The sequence below is a fragment of the Bos mutus genome, chromosome 17 (assembly GCF_027580195.1).
Source record: "Bos mutus isolate GX-2022 chromosome 17, NWIPB_WYAK_1.1, whole genome shotgun sequence".
In the NCBI taxonomy this organism is placed as follows: Eukaryota; Metazoa; Chordata; class Mammalia; order Artiodactyla; family Bovidae; genus Bos; species Bos mutus.
In genome coordinates, this window is record NC_091633.1 from 19,033,038 (window position 1) to 19,053,819 (window position 20,782).

At 45.5% G+C, this 20,782-nt stretch overlaps 1 protein-coding gene across 4 annotated transcripts in view; it reads left to right on the plus strand.

Annotated features, from left to right (window-relative positions):
• Positions 1-1,164: 1,164 nt before the first annotated feature.
• Positions 1,165-20,782, plus strand: part of TMEM120B (transmembrane protein 120B) — a 42,612-nt gene continuing 22,994 nt past the window's right edge. Inside the window, exons 1-3 of one of the 4 annotated variants that reach the window (XM_070386219.1) lie at positions 1,237-1,378; positions 1,575-1,727; positions 15,058-15,092. In XM_070386219.1, the coding sequence (XP_070242320.1) occupies positions 1,697-1,727; positions 15,058-15,092 (66 nt within the window). In that variant the 5' untranslated portion in view covers positions 1,237-1,378; positions 1,575-1,696. Of the gene's footprint in view, positions 1,379-1,574; positions 1,728-15,057; positions 15,093-20,782 lie in introns of all 4 variants that reach the window. The other 3 variants (XM_070386220.1, XM_070386221.1, XM_005904700.3) reach the window with 3 other exon arrangements.

A 20,782-nucleotide genomic window follows, 5' to 3' on the forward strand; every position in this document is an offset into this window, starting at 1 on the left:
CCAGCATCAGAGTCTTTTCCAATGAGTCAACGCTTTGCATGAGGTGGCCAAAGTACTGGAGTTTCAGCTTTAGCATCATTCCTTCCAAAGAACTTCTGTTTCTGTTCTGTTTTTTTGGCCATGAGGCATGTGGGCCCTTAATCCAAGGAGGCCGGTGTCCTTGTAGGAGGAGAGGACATGCAGAGACAAGCATGCCGGGAAGGAGAGCCATATGTAACAACAGAACGCAGAGGCTGGAGGGGGTGAAGCTGCAAGCCAAGGAATGCTGAGGTTGGTGACCACCACAAGCTATGAAGAAGCAAGATTCCAAGGAGTATGAATTTGTTGTCTCCTTGATTTCTCAAGTCTAGCCTCCAGAACCATGAGAGAACACATTTCTGTTGTTTAAGTCACCCAGTTTGTGGTATATAACCCAGTTTGTAGTTAGGGCAGCCCTAGGAAACTAATACAGGTGTCATTTGAACTAAGTAGAGAATGATGAGAAAGAGGAAACCAAGTGAAGAGTTACAGGGAAGAATATTTCATGCAAAAGCAGGAATTAAAAAACAGTGGCTGAAGAGGGGTGAGTAGGAGCTACGCCTGGAAAGCTAGCCAGGGATAGTGCTTGTAGGACCAGGCGGGAGAGGGGATTCAATTAGCAATGAGGTGGTTGTGTCATTTGAATGACAGAAACAGCTGTCAAGCGAGTTACCCAGAGTCTTAGAGGGCAGGATCTAGGATATATTAGTTGCAATAAATAATGACAATATGAGATGACAGGGCCCTTTCTGAGCTTCCCCGCCCTGCCCGGCGACCTTGCTGGATGGTCAATGTCAGTTCTAGCATTTCAGGCCGTGGCTGGCTTCGGCTCCGTTAAGGCAACGCTCCTTCTCCGCAAACTCCTTCCTCCCTCCGACCCCAGACACCCCAAATACACACAATCTAGGTAAAATAAGCTCTACAAATGCGGTTTGCGGCCAACTTCCCCATCCCAGCTGGGCATGAGAGATTCCCTAAAGGCCGAAGCATTTCTAAAGAAACACTGAGAGACCCAGCCAACTCCCGCAAAGGTACAACAATCCCCGCCGCGGGCGCCTGGCGCGCGGGGGCGGGACCGGGGAGGCGCGTGCGCGTGCGCAGGGGGCTGCCTCCCGGCGAGGGGGTGGGGCGGGCGCCTGGGCCGGGGCTGTGACGTCAGGTGCGCGCGTGGCTCGGGCTGCGCAGGAACAGCTGGTCCCTGGGAAGGCGGCTGGCCGGCGGACACGCGTGGGGTGCGGGTGGCTTGCCGCGCCACGCTGCGGGATTAGCCGCCGCCTACCACCACTGCACCATGTCTGGCCAGCTGGAGCGTTGCGAGCGCGAGTGGCATGAGCTGGAGGGAGAATTTCAGGAACTGCAGGTAGGACCGGACCACCTGGTCCCGAAACTGCTACCTGAAGTGCCGGGTATTTCCTTTCCTGCTTCTCCCAGCCCCGGCCGTGGGAACCATCAAGGCCCGGGCCAGGCCCTGCGGCGGAGGCGAGGGGTTGTTGCCGGTGGTCTGCGTGGGCCAGCCCCCTCCCATCTCCCAGGACTTCACTTTTTCATCCACTTAGGGCGCTGGGTGGAAGCCCCCACAGCTACCCCAGCACCCCCCGCCTTCTCACCGGCTCTTTGCTGCGCGCGCCTCCTTCGCTGCAGAAAGTTGATCTGTGACCTCTGAGGGGAAGTTCCAGGCATGTCCATGTTGGGGAGGCCGGAGGGACCAGGTATGTTCTGGGACTCAAAAGAGAAAGCCCAGTCCCTACCTCCTCAGGGGTCTCCCCTAACCCCACCGCCGCCCACCAGGGTTTGGCGGCTCCACTCCCCTTTTGCTGTGGCGGATCAGCCCTCTCCTCTGACGCTCCATTTTGGGAGATGTGCTTGGGAGCCCTTCACCTTGAGCCCGCAGGCTTTGCTTAGGGGTTAGAGACCCCTGACCTCAGCCTTTGGGGCTCCTGTGTCCCGCCTCTGACGTTGCTGCAGGCCAAGTTTGGCGTCGTGGGTGACATCTGTCACTTCTGACAGCTGGGTTGCCTCCCAGTGATAGAGGCTGCTCCCAGCCCTCAAGCTTTGGCCCAGAGCCTTATGCTGGGTGGGGTGAGGTCGAGTATAAGAGAGGCCCCTTGAAAGAACAGCATTGGCATTGCCGCTGCGGGGTCCCTGGCAGGAGGAGTTGTTCCTGAGAGGAGGTTCGCAGAGGCCTCAGCTGCCTATCCTGGTGACTAGAGAGGTCTCTGAAAATCTTGGAGTTGGCTAAGAGAGATGCCTGGATCTTTTTTTGGGAGATGGGGCTGTTCCCTCCCCAACTACCGGATTGTGTTTGTTTTCTCCAGAGTTGGGCTCTGTTTGCCTGAAATCACATGGAACACCCCCAGCCCACTTCTGCCTAGTCTCAGCTGGGACCAGTGACATTTTGCTTGTCCATGGAGCTCTTGTCTGCAGTTTAATTAGCCGTTTACTGTGTCCAGAGTAGGGGAAGGAGGGGAGATGGGGAAGGGTGTCTGTGATGGGTCTTTCCAGAGCCATCTAGAGGGAAGATGGGTCATAGGTCCGGAAGAATAGAGAAGGGGTGCTGGAGAGACCAAGCAGGGAGAGGAGTGCTGTTTTAGCTGTGAGCAGAGAGTAAGGTACCAGAGCTGGTTCCCAGGGGACCTTTCTGGCTCTCCTGCCATGGAGAAGAGTCAGCTACTTTTTTTTTTTCTCAGTATTTATCTTTATTTTGGCTGTGCCAAGTCTTAGTTGCAGCACTCAGGATCTTCAATCTTCATTGCAATATGTGGGGGATCTTTAGTTGTGGCTCGTGGGATCTAATTCCCTGATCAGGAACTGAACCCCGGGCCTCTTGCATTGGGAGCGAGGAGTCTTAACCACTGGACCACCAGGGAAGTCCCCACTCAGCTGCTTCTTGCCGCTTTGTCCTGCTGGGCTCTCGGTTATGTCCAACTGTGGACCCATGGAGGGTATTAGGGTCGGGCGTGAGAGAAGAGTTTTGCTGTGTGGAGCTTTTGTTGTTCATAATGCCTTTCCCTGACCCTGCTTTCGGCTAGAAGGAAGAGTCTTAACTCTTCAGAGCTATACAATTAATGCAATTAACAGCAATTAGATAGCTAGTCTTGGCAGGCAGAGGTTGCAAAGGAGACGTTTGATTTGTTGTTATGTTCTTACTTGGTGTCTCTGGGGCTCAAGTGTGTGGGGGACAGAGAGGAATTGGAAATGAATCCTGGATTGTGTCCCCTGGTGCAAGGATTGTAGAAGAACTGACTGGGTAGAAACCATGATGTCCCTTGCTCAGGTCTTCAGCACTGGGGCAAGTGGAATGGACTAGGTCCGACTTCTTATCCCTCCCCCCACCCCCCATAATACACATGAGAACTCTGAACTCCTGAGATGAACATCTCTGGAAAAAGGCATGTAATAGGTAGAGTGTACGTTGTCATTATGTGTGTGTTGGGTGAACTTTCAAATATGAGACATTTGTCGGGGAGCAAGGAGGTCACAACAGGTATACGTTGGGTGGGGGTGCTGATTGGAACTAGAAAAGTTAATGGTAGGAAGGGTCTTTTTCTCCCACCAGAAAATCCCAGTCTATCTTACTTCACCTGTATCTGCTTCAGAATCTGGGATTTGTGGGTGTCATGCTCATATCTCTCTGATTCTGTCTTGCTTGGGATGATGTATAATATCTCTGTGTTTTATCTCTCCTTCCCTTTTGCCAGTGGAGGGAGGAAAGAGGAGATCTAATTTCAGACCCAAAAGGATTTGAAAGATTTCTGGAACTTCCCCCCTCCCCCAAACCCTAAAATGTCAAAATCTCTGGGACTTTCTAGAGGAAAGGATCTTTGTTCTTTTGTCTGTAATGTACATCTGCCAGGGCCTCCGTGGACTCAGGGGCAAGGCTGAGTTGCTATGAGGACTTTGGTTTTGGCTGGTTGGGGTTTTGGGTGTGCTGGCGATTGAGCATTAGTCTGAGACTGGCGCATGTTTGGCCCTGTGGCCTGTGGTGTGACCACAGAAGGTCACTTACAGACGTGGTGGCAGGTGATTTAATGAGCATTTCTTGTCTTGCCTCTCTGGAAACCTGACCTCATCCCTCTGCACCCAGGAAGGAGGTGGCCCGAAGAGGCCTTTCCCTTACCCTGACCTCGCAGAAATGCAGGGGCCTGACAGGACATTACAGAGATTTTTGGCTTTTATTACCAATGAAACAGGTATTCCTTTGGCTGCTGTGTATAGAATAGACATGAGGGGGCCAGGCTGGAAGCAGGAAGATCAGTATTATTTAATTAAAACCCTCTGAAATAGAGCCTGTTATACCCATCTTACAGAGTGAAAAATATACCCCAAAGTATAAGTACTAGAGTCAGGATTCAAATCCAGGCAGGTGAACATCAACATCTATACTCTTAAAAAAAATTTTTTTTTATTTATTTAGGCCATGCCTTGCACTACACAGGATCGTAGTTCCCACATTAGGTACTGAACTGGTGCCTCCTGCATTGGCAGTGTGGAGTCTTAACCACTGGACTGCTGGGGAAGTCCCCAGAGTCTGTACTCTTAACCACGGCCCAAGGCAGGTCTGTGCCCTGGGTACTCTTGTTTCTCTCCCATCTTGCATTGTTTTCTAGGCCTCTTTTCCCCTAGAAGTGGGTTGTGTGGAAAGAACTCTGGACAAGGGAATCAGAATTCTTGGGTTCAGGTCTGAATTCTGCTGCTGTCTAGCATCTGACCTTTAGCAAGCTGCCTCTCTGAACTTGAGTTTCTTTGTCGACCAAACAAAGGCTGACAGTAATAGCAGCAACAATAAGAACTAATTGTATGATACATGGATTATTCCATTTAATCTAAACAACAACCTGGCTTTATAGATGAGACTGAGGCTGAGAGATGTTACGTAACTTGAAATTCGTGGAGCCAGAATTTGACCCCAGGCCCGCTGTTTCCATCAGGTATTTTTGGGGTTGAGCTCCAAAAGTATCCTGAGACCTTTGGCTTTAGAAGGAAAGTTTTGGACTTGTGGGGACTAATTTTATTTCTATGGTGCTTTAACATGAAGCATTAGTAAGGGTTCTTAGTTGTAAGTGGCAGAAATCCAATTCAACCAGCTTTAAGCCAAAAAACCGAAATAGTTTATTGGCTTCTGTATTGGGAAGTCCAGTGGCAAATGGCTTCAGGCAGGGCTGGATCCAGCTTCTCCAGTGATGTTACATGTGCACGTGTGTCTGTGTCCTCTGTCAGCTTTGTTCTCAACCATCTCTCCCATGTTGTGGCAAAGATGAGCTTTGACAGCCCCAGGCTGACATCTACCAGCTTAGCAAACCTCAGAAACAAGCATCTTTTCCCCTGTAATTCTAGCTGGAGTCCCAGGGCTGACTCTCATCGGCCCTACCTGGGTCATGTGATTATCCCTTAACCAGATCCTGTGGCACTGATTGGCTGGGTCTTGGTTAATATGTCCCCCCTGTTGCCCAGGACTGGGATGACTGCTGCTCAAACCACATGAAATAACAGTGGGAGAGGGGTGGTCCCATGAAGGAAAATCAAAGTACTGGTAGTGAAAAAACAAAAACAGAGAAGGATGCCAGACAGCTATCTTTTTAGGAGTAATATTGTAGAAACAGTCTATATCTGTGTTTCACCAACTGTGTTAAGGCACCTCCAAGGAGCTGCAGCAAGCTCATAGGGGCACTATGGGATAATTTAAATTTTCAAGAGAAAGACAATGACATCTGTCACGTACCACTTAAACTGCTAATGGAGTAGTTCACAGCTGCACATTAGATTATGCTACATTCTTTTTAATGATGTCATATCTTAGTGAAGTTGGGGTTTTGGTGCTGATTAAAATCAAGTACTATGTGAAAATCAATTTAGAACAAGAAATGAGGGTGACAGTGTCCAATCTATTCCTAAGCTTTGAGCCTGACAGGCATATACATCCATAAATAATTTTGGTTACTTCAAAATGAAATAAAAATACCCTTGGCAATTTCTGCGTATTCTTTTTTATTTCTTCCAAGAGACTACTGAGTTGTTAGGACATGGATACTTTTCAATTATTTGGCTTCCTTAGTGGCTCAGAGGGTAAAGATTCTGCCTGCAATGTGGAAGACCCAGGTTCGATCCCTAGGTCGGGAAGGTCTCCTGGAGAAGGAAATGGCAACCCACTCCAGTATTCTTGCCTAGAGAATCCCCATGGGCAGAGGAGCCTGGCAGGCTACAGTCCATGGGGTCACAAAGAGTTGGAGACAGCTGAATGACTTCACTTTCACTTTTTCTTCCAATTATTTGGCCTAAGGACTCTGTGAAAAGTTCATTGAGACACTAAGGCAGTGGTAAACCAACAAAGTTAGGGAACCTTTATTTTATATCCTCATTGTGGTGGTGGTTACACAACTGTATATATTTGCCAAAATTCATTAAATTGTACACCTGAAAATTGGTGAATTGGTATGTAAATTATACCTATAAAGCTGATTTAAAAATACCAGTACATGGCCTGTTACCTATATCTCATGCCCTAGCTCTTTCACAACTGAGGAAACTAAGAAGTGGCAGATTCTAGACGTGAAGTCAGTCTGAGTGTCAAGCCTAATCACTTAATTTTTATGTTACCTGCCTCCCAAATGCCTGACATACTTGCCTATACCTCCACTTACTGTTCCTATAACAGACATTACTAATTGATCCTGGCACGTGACTCAGAATCTTTCCCAGTGTAGAACTGATACAGTTTAGGTGAAGTCAACTTGTCATCTTTGTAGTCTTTCCACTGCCAGTGAGTCTTCGTTCAGTATATTCAGCATTCAGAAATCTTTGTCTGAAGTCAGTTCCTTAGAACTATATAAATGCAATCTCGTGAAAACTTAGCACCAGCCCCAACTACCAGCCACCGTATTTTTGTGGTGGCCATGACTCTGGCAGTCTACTGGGCTATCCACCAGCTTGCAGTGCTCCTAGGCCAGAGCCCTGTCTGAAAATGGCACATGATTCCATTCTGGCACATTTAGTAAATTTTTTTGGCCATGCCATATGGGAGCTTAGTTCCCCGACCAGGTATTAAACCCATTCCCACTGTAGTGGCAGTACAGAGTCTTAACCACTGGCCCGCCAGGGAAGTCTCATTGCCATCAATTCTTGCAATGCATATTGACTCAGGTGTTGTGACTCAGTCAAGTTATGTTAAGAGGGCATCTCCAGGTGTGTCACAGCCGTGCTGGGACCTGGAATCATTAACCTCATCTTCCCACTGGGGCAGAGTTTGTGGCCTCAGAGGACAGGAGAGGTGGCAGATCTCCAAATCCTTCAATGGAAACTCAACTGTTTGTGTCTCCTGTACATGGTATAAAAGGAATGCCAATCAGATATGTGGGAAAGGAGCTATGGGCATCCTAGCTAATGGTGCCAATGTTAGCGTCTGTCTCTGATCTATCCTATATTTTTATAAGTAATACATAGCCACATAGTTAAAAAGTCAAATAGGAAATGTGTATAAGCATTCTATAACAGCTAAAATCTGGAAACCTAACTGTCCATCAGGATGGATAATTCCACCAAACATCCATAGAGTGTGGTATGAAGATGAGAATGAATAAACTAGAACCATATGTATCAACATGGGTAAATGTTTTAAAGAGAAAAGCAACATTGAGTGAAAAGTTGCTAAGCAGGTACGTATAGTATAACATGTATAATATAATTTAAAGCATTCAATACAACACTTATGTTCTGCTTACTGATACGTGTCTATACAGTACAAATACAGACTTTTGCAAGGGAGTGATATGGGTCAGATTCAGTAGAATGGAGATTTGGGCAGGGCCCTAGCAAGAGGCAAATGACTCTTCCGTATGGATCTCTCTGAAAAGAGTTTAAGGACGAGGCTATTTACAGGGGTTTAAAGGGGTTTCCCTGGTGGCTCAGGTAGTAAAGAATCTGCCTGCAATGAGAGAGACCCAGGTTCAATCCCTGAGTCAGAAAGATGCCCTAGAAAAGGGAATGGCTTCCCACTCCAGTATTCTTGCCTGGAGAATTCCATGGACAGAGGAGCCTGGCGGGCTACAGTCCATGGGGTCGTCAAGAGCTGGACACAACGAGGCCCCTGGAGTTGGGACCATCCCAATACTTAAGGGACAGACGGAAGGGGCAGTCACCGGAGCCTAGTGCAGGGTAAAGGAGAGCAGCAGGACTGCAGCTGTAGTGTCAAAAGCCTAGGAAAGTGAGGAGGAGGCAGGGGAACCAATACCCCAGTCTGCCTCTCCTCCTTCCCCCAGTCTTCTGTCCTGGCACCCCGTTGGCTAAGTAGGAGGCAGGGCAAGGGAGCCCAGGAGATGCAGTCCGTAGGGGTCAACCTCTCAGGGCACAGAGGAAGACAAGATTGATCTGGGGTGGGCTTGGGGGTGGAAATAACCAGCCTAGGGGTTCCTCTTGTTGAGGGTAGAGGATGGGAATGCTATGTAGAAAGAATATGTAGGGGCTTTCAACAATTTGTGTACTATTAGTTCTTAAACTGAGGGTGAGAAATGTGGGCATTAATGTTGTTTATTTTCTATTAATTATAGGATTTTCTGACTTTTTCAATATGCCTGAAATATTTCATAGTCAAATGAGCAGGAGACCAGAAAGTCACCTAACAGTACCAAAAGCCTTATTCATAAAAATAGGCTCAATGGGACTTCCCTGATGGTCCAGTGGTTAAGACTCAGCGCTTCCACTGCAGGGGCACGGGTTCAGCATCTGGTTGGGGAGCTAAGATCCCACATGCTGAGAGGTGTGGCTAAAAAAACAAACCCCCCAAAAAAGATTCAGTCATTTATGTGATTAGGACCATGCAAATTTCATTTACTGAAGAACTGAGCAGTGTACAATGCTTGTACTTTCTCTTGGGGATTTTTATTACATTTATATAGTCAGCACTTGATTGTTTCCTGGCAGTGTTTGCCTTGTAACTATCTTCCCCGCCCCCCACCCCAAAGCTCTATCTTTAGGTATTTTATCAAGTGGGTCTTTCTTTCCTTTGCTTGGTCTTGAGTTAGACAGCTGGGGGTTGGGACTTGCTCTCAGCCGCAGAACAGAGTCCTTTCTTTCGCAGCTGCCTGTCTGCTCCGGTGCCCCCAGCACTCAGGGTTATTTTTGGAGGTAGCAACTTGAAGTGGGAGTCAGTCGTGTGCTTTATAAGCTGGTACTCCCTGCATTGTGTGCAGACACCAGACTCCCAGTTTTTGGTGAGTGTGCTCTTTTGCTTCAGTCCACTTCTGCCAAGTTTATTTTATTTTATTTACTTTATATTCTGTTTCTTATTGATTTATTTATATGTTTGGCTGCACGGAGTCTTCCTTGCAGCATGCAGGGTCTTTCAGTTGTAGCATGTGGTATCTAATTCCCCAACCAGGGATTGAACCGTGGGCCCCTTGCATTGGGAGTGCAGAGTCTTAGCCACTAGACCACCAGGAAAGTCCCACTGCTGCCAAGTTTAGAAATAAAAATAGTGGTTTGGTATTTTGGCATTTTCTTTGAGAGTTGGCAAACATACATGTACCATATGACCCAGCAGTTTATTCCTAGATATCTAACCAAGAGAAGTTGAAATATATATCTACTACCAAGACTTGTGCACAAATGTGCATAGCAGCCTTATTCGTAATAGCCAAAGACTGGAAATAACTTAAATGTCCAACAACTGGTAGATGAGTAAACAAAATATGGTATAAATGCTGTGGTGTGATAAAAAAGTGGATACATGCCACAACAGAAATACACCTCAAAAACACGATTCTTTGTGAAAGAACCAGACACAAAACTGCATCTTATATGATTCCTCTGATGTGAAATGCCCGGAAAAGACAAATCTATAGAGTCCGAAGGTGGGTTAGTGGTTGCCAGGAGCTGGGAGGAAGAAGAGTGGGGAGTGAGTGTGGATAAGCACTAGAGATCTTATTGGGTGACGGAAAGTTCTGAAACTGGACGTGGTAATAGTTGCACCACTTGATAAATGTATAAAAATCACTTAATTGTACACTTAAAATGAGAATTTTATGACATGTAAGTTATACCCAATAAAGTTGTTAATAATGGTTTAGGTTCTTGCTTTGGCAGAAAAACACCCAATATGGTTGTTCAGAGATCTGCATTTTAAAGTGCCTGTTTAGTTACTGGCTTGATGAAGGATTTATTCATCAGGCTCCAAGTTTTTTGGCACCTTTACGATGACAGTGCCCAGGGCAAGAGCTTGGTAATGAGTCCAAGATTTATGGCTTCTCTTCTTACCTGGTATGGTTAACTTTTCCCAGAAGGGAGGCTCTGTTCTTTGGCATATTAATCTAGATTCTGACCCCTGCCTCATTTTTAAATTAGCTAATTTTATTTGACTGTACCGGGTCTTAGTTGGGGCATGTGGGATATTGTCTTCCTTTCTGCACGCGGGATCTTTAGTTGTGGCATGCGAACTCTTAATTGCAGCAAATGGGGTCTAGTTCCCTGCCTGGGGATCGAACCTGGACCCCCTGCATTGTTAGTGCAAAGTCTTAGTCACTGGACCACCAGGGAAGTCCCTGACACTGGCCTCTTAAATGGAGACACTCAACCCAAATTGGCAAAGCCAAACAGAATAAAATGGCATTTGTTCACTTATATTACTTAGGACCTCAAAGGTGTACCACCTTCAGATATAAGCTGATCCAGGAGCTTAAATGAAACCATCAGGGCTCAGTTTACCCCTCCATCCTGTTTTCCTCTCAATTGGGTTCATTCCCAGGCAGCTAATGGCAGCCCCATTAGCTCTGGGCTCATATCCTACTATCTTCAAAACGAGTGGCAAAAAAGTTTCTTTTTTTCCCCTTTTTTTCAACAGTTCTGATAAAAAAAGTCCCACAACTGAGTGTGATTGGTTTTGAATGCTCGTCCCTGAGTCAACCAGCTGGGTCAGGAGGGTGATGTTCTGATTGGCCAGGCCTGGGTCATTTGCCTTGGAACCTGGGGCAAGGTCCACTCTGTTCCTAGCCAGATCTCATGGACTCAGTGTCAGGGAGGGAGGATCTCCAAAGAAATTACAGGGAATTAACCAGAAAGGGAATAGCTGCCGAGCTGGCAAAAACAACAGAAGGCTTCCATCTGGTGACTAGTTGCGTTCAAGACCATAGGGGCTGGTTGGTTGAAAGGCAGGGTTGGCTTGCCTCCGTGTGGCTCACTCCTGGAAAAAGCATCTCAAAGCACAGGTCCAGCTGAGGGTCTTCTGGAGACATCCTCAGGAGTGGAGGACAGGGTCTCTGAGGGAAGACAGGAATTGTGTTCCTTCCCCCCGTCCCGCCCCCTCCCAGAAACACCACAAAGACAGTCCCATCAAGAGACAGCTGTTGTGAAATGTTTCAGCCTCTCTGGAAAATGATATGGCAGTTCTTTAAAAAAAAAAATTAAGCTGTGTGATTAATTACCATATGATCCAGAAATTCTGCTTCTGAATACACACACACACACACACACACACACACACACATATATACCCCAAAGAATTAAAAGCAAGGACTCGAACAAATATATATACATCCATGTTCATAGTAACATTATTCACAATATCCAAAAGATGGAAGCAACCCAGGTGTGCATCGACAGACGGGTGGATAAAATGTGCTATGTACATACTGTGGGGTATTGTTCAGCCTTAAAGAGGAAGGAACTTCTGATACGTTCTGCAGTGTGGATGGACCTTGAAGACATTATGCTGTGTTTAAATGTCAGGCACAAAAATATAAATACTGTATGAGTCAACTTGTATGAGGTACTTAGAGGAGTCATATTCATAGAGGTAGAAAGAATGGTAGAGGACTTCCCAGGTGGCACAGTGGGTACGCACCCGCTTGCCAATGCAGGAGACACGGGTTTGATCTCTGTTCTGGGAAGATCCCACGTGCCTCAGAGTAACTAAGCCCTCGAGTTGTAACTACTGAGCCCACGAGCTGCAACTGCGGAAGCCCACTTGCCTAGAACCTGCACGCCATAACGAGAGGCCATTGCAATGAGGAGCCTGAGCACTGCAACAGAGAGTGGCCCCTGCTCGCCACGATTAGAGAAAGCCTGTTCAAAACAGTGAAGACCCAGCGTAGCCAAAAATGAATAAGAAAAGAGAGTGGAGGTTGTCAGGGGCTGAGGGGAACAGGAAACTGAGTTATTGGGTGATGGGTTCAGAGTTTCAGTTGAGATGATGAAAAAGTTCTGGAGATGGATGGCAAATAATGTGAACATATTTGATGTCACTGAGTTGTACACATAAAATGGTTAAGGTGGTAAGTTTTGTGTGTATTTTATTGCAATTAGAAAAATTTTAATGATTAACATGGTAAGTTTTATATATATTTTACCACAGTTGAAAAAAGACTGAGAGACAACTGTCTGGGAAAAGGACAGAATCCACGAAGTGAGTTGATAATCTTTCCTGCTGCTGGTGTGACTACACAAGGTGGAATCAGCAGAGGCTGGGTGTGGGTGAGGAATGCCCTGGGAACAGAGAGCGTGTCACACTAAGGGCCTTGTTGCCACTTCACATTGTCCTCGAGGCTGACAAATCCTGAGCCTGGAGCCGAGGACAGGGTGGACAGGAAGTGTGGTATCCAGTATCAGATCTCCCTTAGGAAGTGGCCCTAGCCAATGACAGAGAACTGTTAGGAGTCAGGAATGACTGTATGTGCCTGCGGACACAATTATGAGAAGGGCCATGGACTCCAGTCTGATGTTTTAAGAGTGGGCAGAAAATACCACCAGTGGAGCGTTATTGTTGTTTAGTCGCTAAGTCGTGTCTGACTCTTTGCAAGTCCCCATGGACTACAGTACGCCAGGCTTCCCTGTCCTTCACTATCTCCCAGAGTTTGCTGAAACTCATATTCATTGAGTCGGTGATGCCATCCAACCATCTCATCCTCTGTTGCCCCCTTCTTCTCCTGCCTTCAGTCTTTCCCAGCATCAGGGTCTTTTCCAGTGAGACGGCTCTTCACATCAGGTGGCCAAAGTACTGGAGCTTCAGCATTAGGTGAAGTATGGAGCATTGCATGCACGTGTGCTAAGTAGCTTCAGCCGTGTCTGACTCTGTGCAACCCTATGGACTGTAGCCTGCCAGGCTCCTTTGTCCATGGGATGCTCCAGGCAAAAATACTGGAATGGGTTGCCATTTCCTTCTTCGGGGATCTTCCGGACCCAGGGATCGAAGCTGCATCTCTTACATCTACCTGCGTTGGCAGGTGGGTTCTTTTACCATTACACCACCTGGGAAGCCCATGGAGGCATTAGGAAGCGCCTTTAAGAAAGTCAGTGGGGATACGCTGAGTGTTGGTGAGTGTGGGCAGCTGTTGTATGCTGTGGGTGGGAGCATAAATTGGCACAGCCACTCTGTGGGCAGTTTGCCAAGACAGGTTAAAAGTAAAAACAAGCCTGTACGCCATGACCCAGCAATTCCACGTCTCTTCCCCAGAGACACTTGTGTGTGTGCCCAAGGAGACAGTGCAAGGATATTAATCATTGTTGCATTGTTGGTTATTGTCAGAGACTGGAAACAACCTAGTGATAGGAAAATGGCTAAATAAACTGTTGTCTGTTCATAGTATGAAGGACTGAACAGGACTAAAAATGAAGCACATCTGTATAGTCTTCTTTTTTTCTTCTTCTTTTCAATTAATTAATTTGGCTCTGCCAGTCTCAGTTGTGGCACGCGGGATCTTTGATCTTCGTTGCGGCATGTGAACTCTTAGTTGTGGCTTGTGGGATCTAGTTCCCTGACCCCGGATCAAACCTGGGCCCTCTGTGTTGAGGGTGTGGAGTCTTAGCCCCCGGACCACCAGGGAAGTCCCTATCTATGTATTCTTATGTGGATAGATCTATAAGACATATTATTGAGTGAGAAAAGAAGGTTGTGAAATCATATCTATATTCTGATACTGTTGATATATTAAAAAAAATCAAAAGTATGTGCTTTAGGGTATAAGCTATGCTGCTGTAGCAAAGAGATCCCCTAATAAAGTGGTTTAAATGAGATAGCTTCTTCCTTTCTCACATAGTAGTTCAGACGGGTGCTGAGTTATCCATTGGCCAGTTATCCATTGGCATAAAGCAACAGTAATTGCATTTTGCTCATGGATTCTGGGAGTCAGGAATTTAGGCAGGGCATGGTGGGAATGGCTTGACTGTGTTCCACAAGGTCAGAGGCCTTAGCTGGGAAGATGCAAATGATTGGAGCTGGAATTATCTGGAGGTTTCTTGACCCTCATATCTGCCTGAACTGAATGACAAGAAGATTTATCTTAGTTGTGGCTGTTGATGAGATCAGACTGCCGTCATGTGGCTTCTCTAAGTGGTTAGGGTTTCCATGCAGCATGGTGGCCTTAGAGTCATGGAACGTTTTGTTCCAGAAGCTAGTGTTCCAGCAAAGAAGGTGCAAACGCAATGGCCCTCTGTGATTTTTTCTCAGAAATGGTATAGTGTCAGTTCTGCCGTTTTTAAAAAATTGAGATAAAGTTGATATATTATATGTTTTAGGTGTATAATATAGTGATTCACATTGTTAAAGGGTAGACTTGACTTATGATAAAATGCTGGCTGTATTCCCTGTGCTGCACAGTGCATCCTGAGAGCTTGTTTATTTATTGCATAGTGGTTTGCATCTCAGTCCCCCTACCCCGGTATTGCCCCTCTCCCCTTTGCTCTCCCCACTGGTAACCACTAGTTTGTTCTCTGTGAGTCTGTTTCTTTTTTGTTATATTCACTAGTTTGTTGTATTTTTTATATTCCACATATAAGTGATATCATATAGCATTTCTCTTTCTCTGTCTGACATATTATTAAACATAATGCCCTCAAAGTCCATCCATGGCGAAAATGTCATTCTTTTTTTATGGGTGCATAGTATTCCTGTGTGTGTGTGTGTGTGTGTGTGTGTGTGTGTGTGTACCACATCTTTTTTATCCATTCTTCTGCTGATGGACATTTAGGTTACTTCCGTATCTTGGCTATTATAAATAATGCTGCTATGAACATTGAGGTGCATGTACCTTTTTGAATTAGTGTTTTCATTTCCTTCAGATACAGACCCAGGAGTGAAAGTGCTGGATCATATGGTAGGTCTATTTTTAGTTTTTTTGAGAAACCTCCATACTGTTCCCATAGTGGCTGCACCAATTTATATTCCCACCAACAGTGTGCAAAGGTTCCCTTTCCTCCACATCCTTGCCAGCATTTGTTATTTGAGGTCTTTTCAATGATAGCCATTCTGACAGGTGTGAGGTGATATCTCCCTGTGGTTTTAATTTGCATTTCCTTGATATTAGTGATGTTGAGCATCTTTTCATGTGCCTGTTGGCCATCTGTATGGCTTCTTTAGAAAAATGTCTATTCAGATCTTCTGTCCATTTTTTAATTGGGCTGTTTGTTTTTGGGGGTACTTCTGACATATTTGACAGAAGAACTGTACAAAAAAGGTCTTCATGACCCAGATAATCATGATGGTATGATCACTTACCTAGAGCCAGACATCCTGGAATGTGAAGTCAAGTGGGCCTTAGAAAGCATCACTACGAACAAAGCTAGTGGGGATGATGGAATTCCAGTTGAGCTATTTCAGATCCTGAAAGATGATGCTGTGAAAGTGCTGCACTCAATATGCCAGCAAATTTGGAAAACTCAGCAATGGCCACAGGACTGGAAAAGGTCCTTTTTCATTCCAATCCCAAAGAAAGGCAATGCCAAAGAATGCTCAAACTACCACACAATTGCACTCATCTCACACGCTAGTAAAGTAATGCTCAAAATCCTCCAAGCCAGGCTTCAGCAATACGTGAACCATGAACTTCCTGATGTTCAAGCTGGTTTTAGAAAAGGCAGAGGAACCAGAGATCAAATTGCCAACATCCGCTGGATCATGGAAAAAGCAAGAGAGTTCCAGAAAAAACATCTATTTCTGCTTTATTGACTATGCCAAAGCCTTTGACTGTGTGCATCACAATAAACTGTGGAAAATTCTGAAGGAGATGGGAATACCAGACCACTTGACCAGCCTCTTGAGAAACCTATGTGCAGGTCAGGAAGCAACAGTTAGAACTGGACATGGAACAACAGACTGGTTCCAAATAGGAAAAGGAGTACGTCAAGGCTGTATATTGTCACCCTGCTTATTTAACTTATATGCAGAGTACATCATGAGAAACACTGGGCTGGAAGAAGCACAAGCTGGAATCAAGATTCCTAGGAGAAATATCAATAACCTCAAATATGCAGATGACACCACCCTTATGGCAGAAAGTGAAGAGGAACTGAAAAGCCTTTTGATGAAAGTGAAAGAGAATAGTGAAAAAGTTGGCTTAAAGCTCAACACTCAACATTCAGAAAACTAAGATCATGACATCTGGTCCCATCACTTCATGGGAAATAGATGGGGAAACAAGTGGAAACAGTGTCAGACTTTATTTTCGGGGGCTCCAAAATCACTGCGGATGGTGACTGCAGCCATGAAATTAGAAGACGCTTACTCCTTGGAAGGAAAGTTATGACCAACCTAGATAGCATATTCAAAAGCAGAGACATTACTTTGCCAACAAAGGTCCATCTAGTCAAGGCTATGGTTTTTCCAGTGGTCATGTATGGATGTGAGAGTTGGACTGTGAAGAAAGCTGAGTGCCAAAGAATTGATGCTTTTGAACTGTAGTGTTGGAGAATACTCTTGAGAGTCCCTTGGACTGCAAGGAAATCCAAGCAGTCCATCCTAAAGGAGATCAGTCCTGGGTGTTCTTTGGAAGGAATGATTCTAAAGCTGAAACTCCAGTACTTTGGCCACCTCATGAGAAGAGTTGACTCATTGGAAAAGACTCTGATGCTGGGAGGGATTGGGGGCAGGAAGAGAAGGGGACGCCAGAGGATGAGATGGCTGGATGGCATCACCGACTCGATGGACTTGAGTTTGGGTGAACTCCGGGAGTTGGTGATGGACAGGGAGGCCTGGCGTGCTGTGATTCATGGGGTCACAAAGAGTCGGACACGACTGAGCAACTGAACTGAACTGAACAGACATATTGTATTGGTCAGAGCAGCCACAAGCCTACTTGTATTTAAGGAGACTGAAGAGAGATACCACTTCTTTGTGTGAGGAGTGCTAAAGGACTGGTGGTCATGTTTTAAAAGAAGATCCAGGTTGGTGTGGCTGAGGAGGGCACTGTAGGCTTTGTCATTTGTACCATGTAGCTTCCATTTCCGATTTCAAGGTAACTGGATCCATTGTTGCCATATGCCGCCAGGGAAAGAAAGAGTGGAGGGTAAGTCGTTACTTAGAAAAATGTGGTTCAGTTATTCTTGGCAGAAAATGTTGCCTTGAAACTGCCTTGTCGCAGTGAAAACTGAACAGCTAGAAAGAGCAGGTGTAGTGGTTAAAAAAAAAATGTAGTTCAGAACTTACATCCCTTCTGCTTGCAACCCATTGGCTAACACTTGGTTGTATTCCTACACTTAGCTGCAAAGGAGGCTGGGCAATGTCTGTAGCTGGACAGCCATGTGCTGGCTATGTCTTGGTGGGGTCCTTTTATTAAAAGGAAGCCAAGGAGGGCTTCTCTGAGGGTCCAGTGGTTGAGTGTCTGCTCCCAATGTAGGGGATACAGGTTTGATCCCTGAATGGGGAGCTAAGATCCTACGTGCCTCATGTGCCACGTGGTGTGGGGCAAAAAAACAAAAAACTGAGATGTAATAAATACTCAAACTCTTTATTTAAAAAAAGGAAACAAAGGAGAATAAGTATTAGGGACAATTAGTTTTTGCAACAGTGAGCATTTTTCAGATGTATGTTAAGTGTGTATATATATATATATATATATATATACACACACATAAATAGGTCTATGTGGAACATAGAAATACACAGATACAGAGAATACAGTCTAGAAGAAACGTAACAGTGGTTACTTCTGGAGAAGTTGGAGAAGACAGGATAGGGGTCTATTCAAAGTCAACTCTAGCTGTAGCTGTAGTGTTTTAATTTTTAACGAGGATAATGTCCTTATGTTTACTTGTGAAATTAAATATTAATTCAAGCTGAAGAGGGCCCAGTGAGCATCTGTCTGTTGATGTTGTAGTCTGGTCTTATCTCACTGTCCGGGGGCCCGACACCCAAGAGTGCCGGGAGGTGGTGTGGTGTTTCACCTTCCGTTGCTGGGGACTCCAAATCCAAAGGCGTCACTTTCTCAAAGGCTGTGTAGTTGGGGGTCTCTCTGCACCCATCCTCCACGTCCAGTTCTGGAGAGTTGCCTTTCTTACCCGCAGACACTGGTTGAACACTGAGGACTGTTTTGGCGCTGAAGCCTCTTTCTGTACAGATTATTCGTTCATTACAGGTAGGAAGCTGGTCACTGTACAATGGAGAAGACAGATGGCCACCATCTCCCCCAAGCAATCAGAGTTAACATCACAGACTCCACATCCCTTCTCATGGGAGACACTGAGGACCCAGTGTCACTTGAGTGGCATGTCTGTCCCAGATGCATATTCAAAATTCAATCATGAGGAAATATCAGACAAACCAAGGCAGAGGGACATTCTCCAAAACAACTGGACTGAACACTTTAGAAGCGCTGATATTCCCAAGACAGAAGTTGAGGAGCTGGTCTAGACTAAAGGAGACCAAAGAGATATGAACAACAATACAAGGCATAAGATGGAATTGGGTCCAGGGTCTGGGGAGAAATTGCCATCCAGAGATAGTTCACAGGACTTCGCTGGTGGGCCAGTGGTTAAGAATCCACCTGCCAGTGCAGGGGATACAGGTTGATCCCTGGTGTGGGAAGATCCCACATGTGAGGAGCATCTAAGCCCACACGTCATAACTGTTGAGCCCGTGCTGTAGAACCCAGGCTCCACAACAAGAGAAGCCACCGCAGTGAGAAAGACGAGCGCTGCATCTAGAGAGTAGCTGCTGCTTGTAGCAACTAGAGAAAGCCTGCATGCAGCAACCAAGACCCCACACAGCCATAGAGAAATAGTAATTAAAAAAAGAAAGCGTTCACATCCAAACTTGAATTTGGATGGTATTTGAGGCCACAGTAGTGTATTGTATCAAAGTAACATTTTCTATATTTGATAGTTAGATGTATAAGAGAATGTCATGTCCTTAGGAAATATGCATTGAAGTATTTAGGAGTAAAGAAGCCTATTGTCTACAAGTAACTCCCAAATGATTTAGAACAGAAATAGTCAGACTCTTGACAAAAAGGTCAAGTAGTGAGGATTCTGGGCTTTGCAGGCCATGTGGTCTCTGTCACAACTACACTTGCTCCATTGCTGTGGTGCTGCAGACGATATATAAATGAATGGGCATGGCTGTGCTCCAGTGAAATGGATATTTATTCATGGATTCCAGAGTTTCAATTTCATATATGTTTTACATGTCACAAAATATTCTTCTTTTGATCTTTTGCAATGAGACAAAAATCATTTCTAGCTTACTGCCTGTACAAAATCAGGTGGCCAGATTTGGCCAGTGGGTTTATTGATGCCTGATACAGATAAAGACTACACGCACACACAAACACACACATGGGAAGAAAGCAAATATATCATAATGCTAATAGTTGGTGAATCTGGGCAAAAGGTGTAAGGGGAGTTCTTTGCACTCTTACAAATCTTTCAGAAGTGTGAGATTAGTTAAAAATTAAAAGCTAAATTTTAAAAAATGAGACACGGTTTTCCTCTCTGGGGGCTCAGGAAGGAGAGAATGAGGAAACTGTTTAAATCCAGGGGACTGAGCCCTCTGTCAACTGAGGGCCAAAGGAGATAGGCTCAGAGCATTCTTCCGTGTTGCTCCTAAGTGTTATCTATTCACTTCATTGCCTTCATTTTTTTCTTATTTTTGAGCTTAACTTTCATATCTAGGAACCTGCTTGGCAGACATGAGAGTTTAGGCTATGGGCCTCATTGCCCATCCCTTTTTCCTCTCTGCTAATACAGTTCTCTACCACCCAAGCAGACAGCCACTTTAAATATGGCCATTGGATTATTGTTTTTTATTTTATGGTCCCTGTACCCTCATATTGTTCTCTCCAGATTGTTGGTATTTGTCTTAGATTACCAGGACTCTGGAGGAGACTGGTTGTTTCCCTGCATAGGGCACTACCCAGGGGGAGGTGTGCTATGGCAGTAATGTCGAGAAGATCCTTTGTTCCATTCTCCCTGCCGTGGGGAGCACTGTCTTGTATTTCCTCTGGCCTTGTGGTCCCGAATGGTTATTTCCAGGAGTAAGATATTGAGTGTATTGGAGTGGCTGTGCCTGGGATAAGGAGGGTTGACTTAAAGGGAGGAGGTATGTCTTTTTCTTAATTGTCTTAGCAAGAACTGTCTTCATTGCCAAGATCAGAAACCCAACCCAAACTGGACTAACCAGAAAGGAATTTATTAATTCATATAACTAAGAGTATCAGTGTTGTATTCAGACTTGGTTGGATTCAAGCGCTGAAATGATGCTGTAAGAATGCTGTCTCTTACTGTGTCCCAATTCTGTTTTCCTGTTTGGCTTCATTCTTCTTTTTAAAAAATTATATTTATTTGGCTACATCAGGTCTTAGTTGTGGCACATGGGATCTTCAATCTTCTCTGTGACATGGGGATCTTTAGTTGTGGCAGTTGCAGCATGTGGGATCTAGTTTCCTGACCAGGGATCGAACCCTGGCCCCTGCATTGGGAGCATGAAGTTTTAGCTAATGGACCCCCAGGGAAGTTCCCAGCATTCTTAGGCAGGCTCTCCACACTCAACAGCCCCAGGTGTGCCTTCTACCAG